This window comes from Pocillopora damicornis, chromosome 9 (assembly GCF_964200805.1).
Source record: "Pocillopora damicornis chromosome 9, jaPocDami1.2, whole genome shotgun sequence".
Lineage (NCBI taxonomy): Eukaryota > Metazoa > Cnidaria > Anthozoa > Scleractinia > Pocilloporidae > Pocillopora > Pocillopora damicornis.
Genome location: NC_142678.1, coordinates 2,965,217 through 2,977,270, shown reverse-complemented (window position 1 = coordinate 2,977,270; position 12,054 = coordinate 2,965,217). Strand labels below are relative to the sequence as shown.

The window sequence follows — 12,054 nt, the reverse complement described above, 5'->3', positions numbered from 1 at the left end:
TGAATACATTTGCAACGCTTTCAGCCGAGAAAACAAAACAGAAAGGTTTCGATAACATTCGTCTCAGCGCCCATAAAGATTAAACAGATACCTGGTTAACTTGACAAATGACTGTTATTTCGGCTGAGATGCAAATTTTGGTGCCATGAATCGATACTGTTTGCCAATTTCTGATTTTAGCTGCGACGAATATTGAACTGTTATTGTTCGCGTTTGTTAATTATCCCCCTGTATTGACTTTCATATCATAACAATGGCCGAACAATGGCAATAAAATGCCGTCACCTGTTGTTTTTTTGCTCTTCAGTTCAAACATCGACTGACTAACACTGAAGCCAGACTCTTTCTAACGACATCGGAATTTCCTTTGGCTTGTACTTCTTGAAATCGAAAGAATGGGTGTTGGCAACTTATGCTTCGAGTTAATGACGCTCTTGTCAACTCCCTGTGTCGAGGAGTGGGAATTTAATGGGGTTTACCCTGCTCTACAAATAGGGAACGGATTTTTTTAATTTTGACCCAAAGCCAGCCCCCTAGTGCGGAACGGTTCAAAGTGTGTTACACCTGACGGGTGACGTCACAGATGAACAGCCAATAAAAGCGAGTGAAACGCTTTGAGCTGAATCGCTCTCTAAACTCCCAACAGTATACACGGACTACAGAACAAGTTCTGTTGTCGCAAAAACAACATCAACATCATCGTACACCTCTGCCTGACTAGGCTTTCGAAAAAATGCCGAAAGCTTTCTTAGTGAAGAAGAAGACAGAGAAGATCAGAAAGCTGCCTTCGAACGCAATTATTTCCAGCCCGAGAGAAGGTGAGTGAAATATTCCAATCCTATTGTATTATCTTTGATGCACTTGTTGTCAATTATATCGGACAGGTAGCAGTGCGCGCAAGAATTCTTCCTGAGCGGGCTTCGTTCGCTCGCTCGCTACTTTCCCAATTTGCGTGTACTTTGCTGCATTGTATCGCCGCCCGCTCAGTGCGGCTGCCTATTTGCTGAATTTTTGAGCGCTGGTTTCTAACAGCAGGTAGAATTTGTAAATCAGATATCTGATTTCTTATTCTACCATGTGTTTTTTCATCCACGCATGCAACAGGTTATAATCAAGATTTCCAACATGCTACTACACCGCCGCTTATCAACACAGTGCTTCACATGCCGGTCGAAATGAGCTGGGAAAAGAGACTTTTCACCTATCCCGCCGAAGTTTCGAGCCTCAGCGTACTGAGAGAAATTCCAAAGAGTGTTTCCGTGGAGTCTAACGAAAAACAACCAGGCATAAGGAGCGTTGATGAAAATGGCAATGAGATTGCCCCGGGGCAAACAGCGCGAAATCACTACCAGTGTCAGGAGTGCTGCAAAAATTATTCATCGCTGACATCGCTTCTGAGACACCAACAATATCATTGTCATCCGCACCAGAAGCGACCGTTCCATTGCAAATACTGCGACAAACTTTACGTGTCGCTTGGAGCGCTTAAAATGCACATTCGGACACATACACTGCCTTGTAAGTGTCAAATCTGCGGGAAGGCATTCAGCCGGCCGTGGTTACTTCAAGGACATATACGAACACATACAGGTGAAAAGCCCTATAAATGCCCGAATTGCCAGCGCGCTTTCGCAGACAGATCGAATCTTCGTGCGCATCTACAGACACACTCAGACGTGAAAAAGTACAGCTGTGGTCTTTGCTCCAAATCTTTTTCAAGAATGTCACTACTGCTTAAACATGAAGACAACGGCTGCCCTGGCAATAACACTTAACACGAAAACCTGATTAACTGTATTCCAGAACTTTCGATTCGCTAGCAAAGCTCACCAAATCGCGCCATGATAAGGTTAAATGGCTTATCGGTGCTCAAAACAAAAAAATCACAGTTGTGACTAAAATGTTGGAAATGTTTTCCTGAAAGATGTTTTTGTTCAAACGCAAGATGACAATGGAATCGACCCGTAGAGAAGCCGGTCTTAAAAAAAAAATTTTTTAATAGGCTCTGGTGTAGAGAATAGTCCGATTAAAGTAATAAGGTCGCCGGAATTTTACAGAGAATAAGATTGACTTTTCCATAACAATTGACAAACAATCCAGTCTATGCAAATGCATTTAAGAGCATTTAAACTCTAGGAAATTGCAACAAGGAACTCGTCACTAAAAACTAACTTCTATCAAGAAAGGAAATCGCAGAGATGTTTTCCATTTCAGTAAATTGTACACCCAAAAATCGGTAGAATGTAGGTGCAGAGAGATCGTTTATAAATAAAGACTTCATTTCAAGCGAGTCTGCACGTAATCTTCTGTCGCCATTGCACACAAAGAAACCGCATTAATCAGTGAAGATATTTGACTATGCTTAACACCTGTTGAATCAAAGTTATCTTTGAATCAAGAAAGCTCGTTCGCAAACACCTGGAATAAAATTTCACGAAAATGCTCTTCCGTCTGTCATTACGAGCTTTTATCGCTTCCACCCAAGAACGCATTATAAGGATATTACAAATCTACAATTTGTTCAAAGCCGAAAATGCGAGTTTCAAAATCTCGTAACTGCCCCCTGGGAGGGACAATATAAATAAAAGTCGAGACTGCATGTTTAGCTAATCTAATCAGAGCATAGAATACCATTAGTGATTCTTTAATTCCGTATAAATTTCTCAACGATAAGAAAACTGCTTGGGCTGAATGGCGTTAACTTAACTAGACAGGATGCGAAGGAAAGTCTGCTAAAATCTGAAAGAAAACTAGCTAAGTTTTTGAGCTGCCGAAGCGGATGAGATGCGAAACGAGCTGTTTTGATAGTGGCACACAAAGACAGTTCTGCCTCCTCAAAAGGTCTTTGATAAAGGCCAAATCTTCGTTACCATATAACAGGTAATTTTGACAATATGGCATTTTAAGTCTACCACGCAGCCAATCAGAGGCGTCTGCCAACCTGTCGCTACAGAGAAGTGTTTAATAACTCTCTAGCCACGGGCAAGTTTATTTGTCTTCGCATGAAAACCACCGTCAAAATCAATCAATCTGCTGTAATTGGTTTCCCCGCTAACTCGGCTCCACACGACGGTCAAATTGTGACGTGAATTTCTTTCAATAGCCCCTCAAAGCAACGTAAATGTGGTTCGTGCTAAACTACTCACATCCATGGAAAGAAAAGCGGAAGACAAACAAAAATAACATGTGAATTAGATTGAACAAACGATCTAATGCATAATCACAAAACAAAAGAAAAGCGCTTTGATTTACTTCGAAAAATCTGCCAATTACGCCCTAAATGTATTTAACATTTAACATTGTGCAATATCTGCTTATTAAAGAGCATTCTTTACACGGGATGACGGATGGAAATAGCATCACGTATGTTTGACAAAATATCCTGATTCCTGTCGACAGCAGGTGATGCAAGATTGACCCGACCGGCCTGGGAATAAATTAAGAACTGGTTTTAGACACCTGTTGAAATCTGCGCTTTTAAAGCTTGCCAAAACACCTTGCTGATAAATATATGTCCGGCTAACTGAACACTTAAACTACTATTGTTCGTTATAAAGCCATATTTGTTCATTTAGAATAAAGTTTGCTTTGAAATGCTAACACTGTCCGATTAGATCGTAAACAGGAACTCTAACATTCTAGGAAATCAGGAGTTGGAAAAAAAACGCACGGAAGTTGGCACAGCCCGCAAAATACAAACGGAATTCGGATCATCGAGCGATCGTATCGATAGACTTATAACACCATCATTGAGAATGTACTTTAGAAGTACAACTTTTTTCCACAAAAAATGATTTTTTTTCATGACGCTGTAAACAAGAAAGGGAACGCTATCGTTATCTTGTCTTAAATAGCAGTGAAAATTAATTTCATAAGGACAAAATATTGCTTGAGCGAGCACAACGATTGCAGACACTACATATGGTTTTAGTAACAAAGAGATTTAATCAACCGCGAGAAAAAAAAAAAACATTCAGCGAAGCACGAATTGTACTCTTTACAATCTTTCTAATCTCATAAGATAAATATTTCAAACTTTGCCTTCATTAATGGGCTTGCAAGTCACTCAAGAAAGACATTCACTGAGTGAGCAGTATTAAATTCTCGTGGGCGAATTGCACTCTATAATCTTTCTGATCTCACAAGATAAATATTTCAAACTTTGCTTTCATTAATAGGCTTGCAGGTCACTCAAGAAAGATATTCACTGAGTGAGCAGTCTTAAATTCTCGTGGGCGGCCTTGTTTACCACATCTCCCATGTTGTATAATGCTGCGACCACTTGAAAGGGTTGATAGATTTTGTGGTTGTCAAACTCATTCAAGTGTTTTACTGGTGAAGAATATTTACTAGTTGTAATGCTTTATAAACTTTAGGACAGTTTGTTTCAAATGAGTCCGCCCTGTTTCCCTTGACAATAACCCAGAATTCGCATGGCACAGACAAACAGAGATAAATACAGATGAAAGCTGATGTTTGGCCCTATTAATTTTATCTTGAGGTAAATGATTTTATATAGAGATTCTAATTCAAGCAACCTTGGCGAAAGGCCATTAATTTTTTTGAAAAATAAATAGTGTATCTTATACATTCAATCAATCATATAATTAGGAATAAAATGCAAAGCAAGATTTCACTCGTTTAGAAAAATTTTTTTGAGTTGAGTCATTCAAACTTTGCAATTTGTTCAGTTCACATTACAAACAAAAAAGCATCAACTTAAACCTGCGAAAAAGATGTGCTATACAAGAAACCGAAAATTTACTAGGTTCCCTTCATATTCAAACAAACAATTCCTGAAAATAAACCTAAAAAAAAAATTAATGCAATTTTCGTGGTCGAGGGCAGAAGAGCGGATGGGCTGAAAATGAACCACGCCCACAGTTGTTTTTGCACCTAACACAAGAGGAGTATTATCAGCTGGTCACGTACGATAGGAGTGACTCAACAAATGTCGAATCATCTTGATATCAAATACTTCAGTTTGTTTTCGAACATAATGCTAGATTTCCGCTTCTTAATCATTAAATTACCTGCTGGCGAGCAGGTTTGAGTATTGATTTCTTAGCACGTAGGCCATCAGCTCGAACAGGTAAACAAGTTTTATTGAGACGTGCTTTCTTCAACATGTGAACAATGTTCTGTTCTTTTCACCCACAAACATCCTATTCGTTTGGTGGCTTGTTGTTTTTCAGTCAAAAGGTATTCTTGTTTTGAACTCAAATGGTTACACTAACAGGAAACTTGTTTGTTTTTTTTCAAACCCGGCACGTTTGTTCGAAATAGCAAAAAAGCCATTTATCACAATTAAGCGTTCGTACAGTACAAAGAAGTAATCAGCACGTTTTCGATTTTTAAACTAAATTGCTTCAGTAAATCCTGTCATGAAAACACAACACGAAATTCAAATTACCTTGAAAAAATACATGCATTTGTAGTTTTCATAGTCACACATTGCATGTAATTTCTGCGGCTTTAAGGGTCGATCAAAATTCTCTCATACCCACACAGGGCAAAAAAATTTGTTCCCACGATATGGCAAGGTGTTCAAGTGGCTTCTTTAGAGAGGGTTAACAATTTCAAAAGACCACAGAAATACCCTAAAACTCACAATGTTACTTCACCAGTATGTATCGTAAAACGGAAAAGTGTACTTCGCCATAAAAGGTCAGATGTGAAGATCTTACAGATTCCCGTGGCGTCTGCCATCAGCGCAATCGTGGAGGTATTTTGGTCGGGTTACGGGAAGGTCGGCGTAAGCTTATGAGAAGCTTAGAAATTAATCCGGCATGAAAACCTCAAAACGGCTTCATCACCCTTGTTTTGAGCATAAGAAATGGCATGTTTCTTATTAATTCAACTCTTAAAGTAATTCTGAGCATTTCCCACGGTGTAAAGCGACATTGAGCGGAGAAACTTTGCAAGAATAATTTGCCAATCAAACGAACACACGTCAAAGGATTTTAAGCCGGTATAATTTTGCGCATAATGCTATCATCAGAGCATTGAGCATAATTCCGGCATGATGGCTAAACTTCGTAAAAAATTCCCGTGATGCTGCAGTTCAACAAGAGATAAATTCTGTAGCCTGAGTACTGTCAACAGCGAGCCTGCTTTTCTCGTTTGCGCTTCGGTAAGCATTTTATTCTAAACAAGTTTCCCAAGTATGCTAGTGAAACAAGTGGCAGACACCAGTAGAAATTTGTAAGGGTTTACCAGCGCTTCTCACCTTCGCACCGATTCTCATTAAACTCCTTTGTGGACTCAAGGACGTCGATTATGAGGCTCACAACACGTAAGACTGCCAGGCGAATATCTCTCGTAAAACCTCAAGTGTGTGCGTCTGTAAATGCGCACGTTTTAACTAATTTACTTATTAACATTTCTATTTTTAACGCTGTTAATTATAAACGTCAGCGTCACGGGACGAAAGCAAATCTAACGGCAACCACAAATTGAATGAGCTACTACATTGAAATTTCTTACCTTGTGTGAAGAAGTACACCCTTGTACCATCACCGCGAACATAAAAATTATCGGACAAACATTTACCTAGGGAAACAAAAAAATCTAAAGAAAACGTACTCATAACTTGGTAGGGAGAACTTGTCCAGACGTGACAGAAAAAATAAATTCGATCAAAGTCCATGTTAAGGCGCATTTCTATAAAACAATCCTTCTAAATATATCGAGGTCACTCAGACGTACATTTAGGTCAAAAATAATCCTCTAAAATCGAAAGATTATTTGAGACATCACAAGTCAACCATTTAGTGGATCAAATTGTGCACATCTATTTACATCAAGCTGTACATAAATAAATGATTCCACTCCAACCCCCCCCACAGGAGAAATTTGGCTTATTCTCAGATCTCTTTCTCTTCCTCCATCTCTCTCTCCCTCTTTCCCCTTGTGAAGCATCACAAATGCAGTCTAGTGATCGAGGGCCCGAAAGTCTTCGCACAGAAAATAACGGAGCCGTTCATAGTTCCGTCTCGCAGGAGTGACTGGATTTTAAAGGACAACGAGCCAAAATGCTTGTCGAGGATCGGTGAAATCTTAAGTTAAGAATCAATGAAAGGGTAGAGCAAGTATCGTGTCAAAAATTCTTTCCGAAAGAACTCGAACCTCAGACCAGCCACTATTCATGGAAGAACAGTTTGTCGTCTGAGCTACAGTGACACTGTTGGTTACTTGAGCCACATACAGTTACGTACAAGTCATGCACAGGTCAAAGGTAAAAAGGAGGGAAAGTTGCAAAAGACATGTTCAGAGACTAGAGAGCCTGTTATGAGCAGTCAGTCTGTCGGGACGAGCGAAAAAATATCAAGGGGGAACTAGTGGGAGGAGGAGAGAAAGAACTTTCCTTCCTCGTCTTTCACTCTGAAGACTGCACAAATTTACTCGCTCGCTCACAATGCCCAACAGCCCAGCTATAATAATTCTGACAATTAGGATAGACAGAGATTTTCGGGTGACTGGCAGAGACTCTTGACAAAAATTTCATCTCTAAAAAGTATCTGCAATATTTGCAGAACTATGTTAAAGTCATGAACCAAATACGGCGTCACTTCCCACCTTTCTTAAACCTGAGCTGAGCCATATCATATCGACCGTAGTCTCGAAAGAGAATCAGTCCACCTGGTTTGAGAAGCTGGAAAGGAAAAATCAAAGATGTTAGTCGAGGATTGCATCTGGTTGAGGTGTCATTTCTTTCTACAAATACCTACAGCTGTACATGTGTTCTTCGTCACTATATTAAAGACTCTAGACTATCACCAAAATAGTACCAACCTTGGATAATCTGCAAATAACGGCTGGCATTCTGCAAACAGAGAAGGAAAGAGAAGGAAGGAAGTCTAAATGAGTATTAAGTAACACCCACTTGTAATACAACTACCAGGGAGGGAATCAAAAAACTTTTTGTGGGAAATACCCTTAGTCTTTCCACAAGTGGCAATTTTAATTATTAAAAAAATATCAATCCATGTTAACTTGTTTTAATGGCTGGGGAAAAGATTCATATTAGGGAAAGAATGTATTTCATGGATACATTGCACTGCTGAGAGCCAATCAGATTGCAAGGATCATCAGTGACTTCAACTTGGTTTTACCAGATAAAAGGCAAGATCTATGAAATGTTATAAAATTTCAACATACTTGTCTGGGTGTACTGCTGACAATACGAAAATGAGAATTATGATGTCAAGACTTTCATTTGGAAAAGGAAAAACAAATGAACTATCTGTGATATCACACACAAAGGCAAGGCATCTGTCCTCACTATAGTCTGGATGTTCCTACAAAAAGAAGACAATAAGTACATTTCAATATGGAAATGAAAATTCTGATGGCAGCAAATATCATGGATGGAAAATGCCAGTTTGTACACTGAAAGTTCAGATAAGCACAATCTAGGTGAAATGGTTAACTCTGTACAAAACATATTAAATGTTTAGCACTGCAACTGTTTTTGTTACCATGGTGAGTGGTGAAAAATCCAGGCAACTAGCATATTAAATATATATATATGTCTTTTTGTTTTCTTTTTCGGGAGAAAATAAAACATTTATGTATTTATATAAATTTTCAAATTTGCAACAATTTTTGAAATGTATACATATAGGAAGTCTGTCTTTCAATTTTTCCATAATACAGTGCTTGATATGGAGATGAAGAGTGCAATATATATTGAGATAGGGGAAAAAAACAGAGACTATACTCTCATCCCTACAAGCCTGTTTTATGATTACTCAATAATCAGAGGATTTTATTGTTTTATTTTATTACAATAAATTCCCCTGATGAGTGAGTAATCATGAAACAACCACAACTGACAACTTGTGATGAATAAAACAGTCTTGTCTACATATGACAAAGATGGGTTCTGAGAGCTGCATGAACTGCTGTGATTCTGGCACTGCACTTTGAGCAGAGTGAGTCACTTTTATTGCTGGTGCTGAGACTTACAAGTGTGGTGTTTAGAGGAAGCTTTGCTGAGTTGGTGCATGAGAATAGAAGGTACCAGCGTAATAATACACAGGAAAATCTGAATCTCTAACTCACCTTCACCAAATTTATAGCATTTGAAGAGAAATCACAGCAGTAAACAAATAATGTTGGGTCACTGGAAGATATAGAAATATGATTATAACATAGCCAGTAAATTTGTCTGATCAAATTCAATTGCGCAAGCATGCTTCATATCCCTACTGTGCACACTCATGACGTCAGCAAACCTATCCCTCGATAAAAAAATTTTCCATCAAGTTGAAAATTTTATAAAACAATTGGTTCATATGTCAGCTGTGCATTCATCGAGCTATGCCTCAAGCAACTCTTACGCATCTTTCATGCTCTCCAAACTTCCCACATGCTTCATATCTTGATGAATGCACGCTGACGTATGAACCAATTGTTAAATAGGTCAATCCATACTATTTTTGTACTATGATAATCCAGAAACACGGGTTGAAACTCTTTACGGTGGCCAATTAACACTATAAACTCAATTAATAATACAAAATTACCCTGTTATACTCTCCCACAGTTTCTTTAGAAACTTGCCCCCAATAATCCTGAAACTGTTAGGCTCATAAAGCCTTTTCCTTCGTCAAAAAGGAAAAATTACTCAGAAGGCATGATTGACGTTATTCAACAAACTTACTTGTTGGCCTCTAATATTGGAAAAACTGTGTTCCCCACCCCACAACCAACCTGCAAGAGAGGAAATTAAACATGTGCATGTGAGTGTGACACATCCCAAAAATGACAGTGACTGCTTAATCACCTCATCTGGATATAAGGTTGTAATGAGATGTGGTTACACAATTTCATACCTCAAGAATCCGTTTCTTTTTTCCACAACCAGGATATTCTTGAACACAATGTCTGCTTGATGTTAACTCATTGTCTGTCATCTCAGTAACTGCTGAATCATTTTTGCTGTCAGTTGATGGTTGTGTTTCATTCCCTGGAGACAAATTGTTTCTTGACATCCTTGAGGCTTCACCCTGATCTGGAGTTTCAGGTCCTGATAATTCAGGAAATTCTGTGAATAACCAATGGCGATCTTTGAAAAACCTGCATATCAATACAAAACATGATGAGGCAAACGGCGGCACTTTGGAGAAAATTGCTTACAATGTAATTTGGTAGCTGTGTATTGATATTCCTTTCTTAAATTACTCACAAATTTATATAATTTATACAAGGTTCTAAATACTTTATGAAAGACATAACAGATTGTCTGATACATTTGAAAACCACTTAACCCTTGAACTCCCATAAGTGACCAAGACAGAATTCCTCCTTGCAATATCAACACAATATCAAGTATGCAAGTGAGGAGAACAAAGAAAAATATCAGTCAAGGGATTATTAGTTGATCCAATACCAAATTCTCTGTACTAACATCACAAGAACTGTATGGCAGGTGGTAAGGAGAATTACTAATTAGATCTTGAGAGTGAAAGGGTTAACTCTTAACACTCTTTGAGTGACTAGCATCTAATATCTCCTCATAATATCACTGCTTAATCTAACATTACAGTCATGAAAATAAAGGAAATGATTGCCAACTAAAGAAACTGATTAACAAACAAAATCTCCTGGTCAGTACCATTAGAAATTTATTGAGAGGAGTATAGAGAATATATTTACTGATGTTTGGGTGTAAAGCAAAAGTGACGACAACCACTAATTTGAGGTACAAGCCCCCTAAGGAAGTCTAGATGGGTTAGGGTTGATGAGAACCCTATTGACATTGTTGCACTGTTCTCCTTTTCAGGCAGTAATTGGTAACATTTATCACCTGTAGTACCTCTTATTAACATTTAAAATTGCTTGGAATTCTTGAAAATTCAACAGGTAAAAAGGATTTGCCAGTTTGAAAATTTATTTTATCTGTCATGCTTAAAATAAGGGAGCACACTGTGTTTTTTAAAACCAGTTTTACCTGTTTTGGTGTTGCATGTAAAATTCATCCCAGAAGCTACCAGCTTTATCCTCAAACAGTGCTAAATGTAGATAATTTGGACAGAAAAGTTTAACACCTTGAGCCACTGAAACCCTTGTTTAATAGCTATTGTTATTTGGGGGGGGGAGAGAGAAAAACTGGCTTCTTGGTTTACATTTCTTCCCTAAAAATATAACTTTCTCATATATTTCCATTGAAACTTTGTACATTGTTGAAAAATGTCAAGGAATTGATTTGATTGCTCAAAAAGGAAGGTCACTATCTTTTTTTCTGTGGATCAACACGGAAATATGCAACATTTTCTCCCATTGAGGCAGATGACGAAATTTTTAACTATATAACGCTTTTAAGTGACTTGCATCTTATTTCTCCTTACAACATCATCCCTGAATCACACATTTAGGTCACAATAATAAAGGAAATGAACACCAAATAAAGAAGCTCTTGATTGTTACACAAATTCTCCTTTTCAGCACCTTAGGAAGTTGACAAAAAACAGAATGGAGAATGTGCATACTGATGTTAGGGTGTAAAGGGTTAAAGAGTTCATACATTAGAAACTCAGATCAGAAATTTAGTCCCTTTAAATGAAAATTAAAACTTGAGTTCTGTGTAAGATGTTAGCAAGAAGTACCTTGTTCATCCTCTCCGAGTTTAATACAAGAATTTTCATCTATCTTCTGTTGTGCAGCTTTTTCTTGCTCACTGTCCCATTCCACATTGTCCCTGTATAAACTGTAGCGTCAGTGACGAGCAGAAAATGGAAATCCCTGATTCAAACATTCGCGCCAAAGCAATTCTCAATCGCGTCAAATTAGTTCTCGCGGCTGTTTCCTGAACGCTTAACCACACAACATCATCCTTGAATAGAATAAATAAAATCTCATATATGTCTCACCAAGCATTATGCTCAAAAACTTTGGCTGGATCAGAGAGGAATCGATTTCCAAACTGGGGCCTCGAACAATCCGCACCGTCCGCCATCTTGAAAGAAGTATTTAGACCAATTGGTACGCGGGCTCAAGGAATAGATTAGTTCCTAGACTACCGACAAATGAGCACTCGCCCTTAACTAG

The 12,054-nt window shown here is 38.3% G+C and overlaps 2 protein-coding genes and 1 long non-coding RNA gene across 3 annotated transcripts in view; 1 reads left to right on the top strand and 2 right to left on the bottom strand.

Annotated features, from left to right (window-relative positions):
- Positions 1-423, bottom strand: part of LOC149039634 (uncharacterized) — a 2,235-nt gene extending 1,812 nt beyond the window's left edge. The window contains exon 1 of the long non-coding RNA XR_016180036.1: positions 286-423. This is a non-coding gene — a long non-coding RNA (uncharacterized LOC149039634). The remainder of the gene's footprint in view (positions 1-285) is intronic.
- Positions 1-2,286, top strand: part of LOC113684216 (protein escargot) — a 2,768-nt gene extending 482 nt beyond the window's left edge. Inside the window, exons 2-3 of the mRNA XM_027201553.2 lie at positions 308-818; positions 1,105-2,286. Coding sequence (XP_027057354.2) covers positions 734-818; positions 1,105-1,775 — 756 coding nt within the window. The 5' untranslated portion in view covers positions 308-733 and the 3' untranslated portion in view covers positions 1,776-2,286. The remainder of the gene's footprint in view (positions 1-307; positions 819-1,104) is intronic.
- The window catches only part of LOC113684215 (tRNA N(3)-cytidine methyltransferase METTL2), an 18,390-nt gene extending 6,336 nt beyond the window's left edge, over positions 1-12,054 (bottom strand). Inside the window, exons 1-10 of the mRNA XM_027201551.2 lie at positions 11,877-12,054; positions 11,613-11,704; positions 10,958-11,018; positions 9,840-10,083; positions 9,668-9,717; positions 9,067-9,127; positions 8,161-8,300; positions 7,795-7,825; positions 7,579-7,654; positions 6,487-6,552 (exon numbers count right to left, since the gene is read on the bottom strand). Of these exons, the coding sequence (XP_027057352.2) occupies positions 6,487-6,552; positions 7,579-7,654; positions 7,795-7,825; positions 8,161-8,300; positions 9,067-9,127; positions 9,668-9,717; positions 9,840-10,083; positions 10,958-11,018; positions 11,613-11,704; positions 11,877-11,962 (907 nt within the window). The 5' untranslated portion in view covers positions 11,963-12,054. The remainder of the gene's footprint in view (positions 1-6,486; positions 6,553-7,578; positions 7,655-7,794; positions 7,826-8,160; positions 8,301-9,066; positions 9,128-9,667; positions 9,718-9,839; positions 10,084-10,957; positions 11,019-11,612; positions 11,705-11,876) is intronic.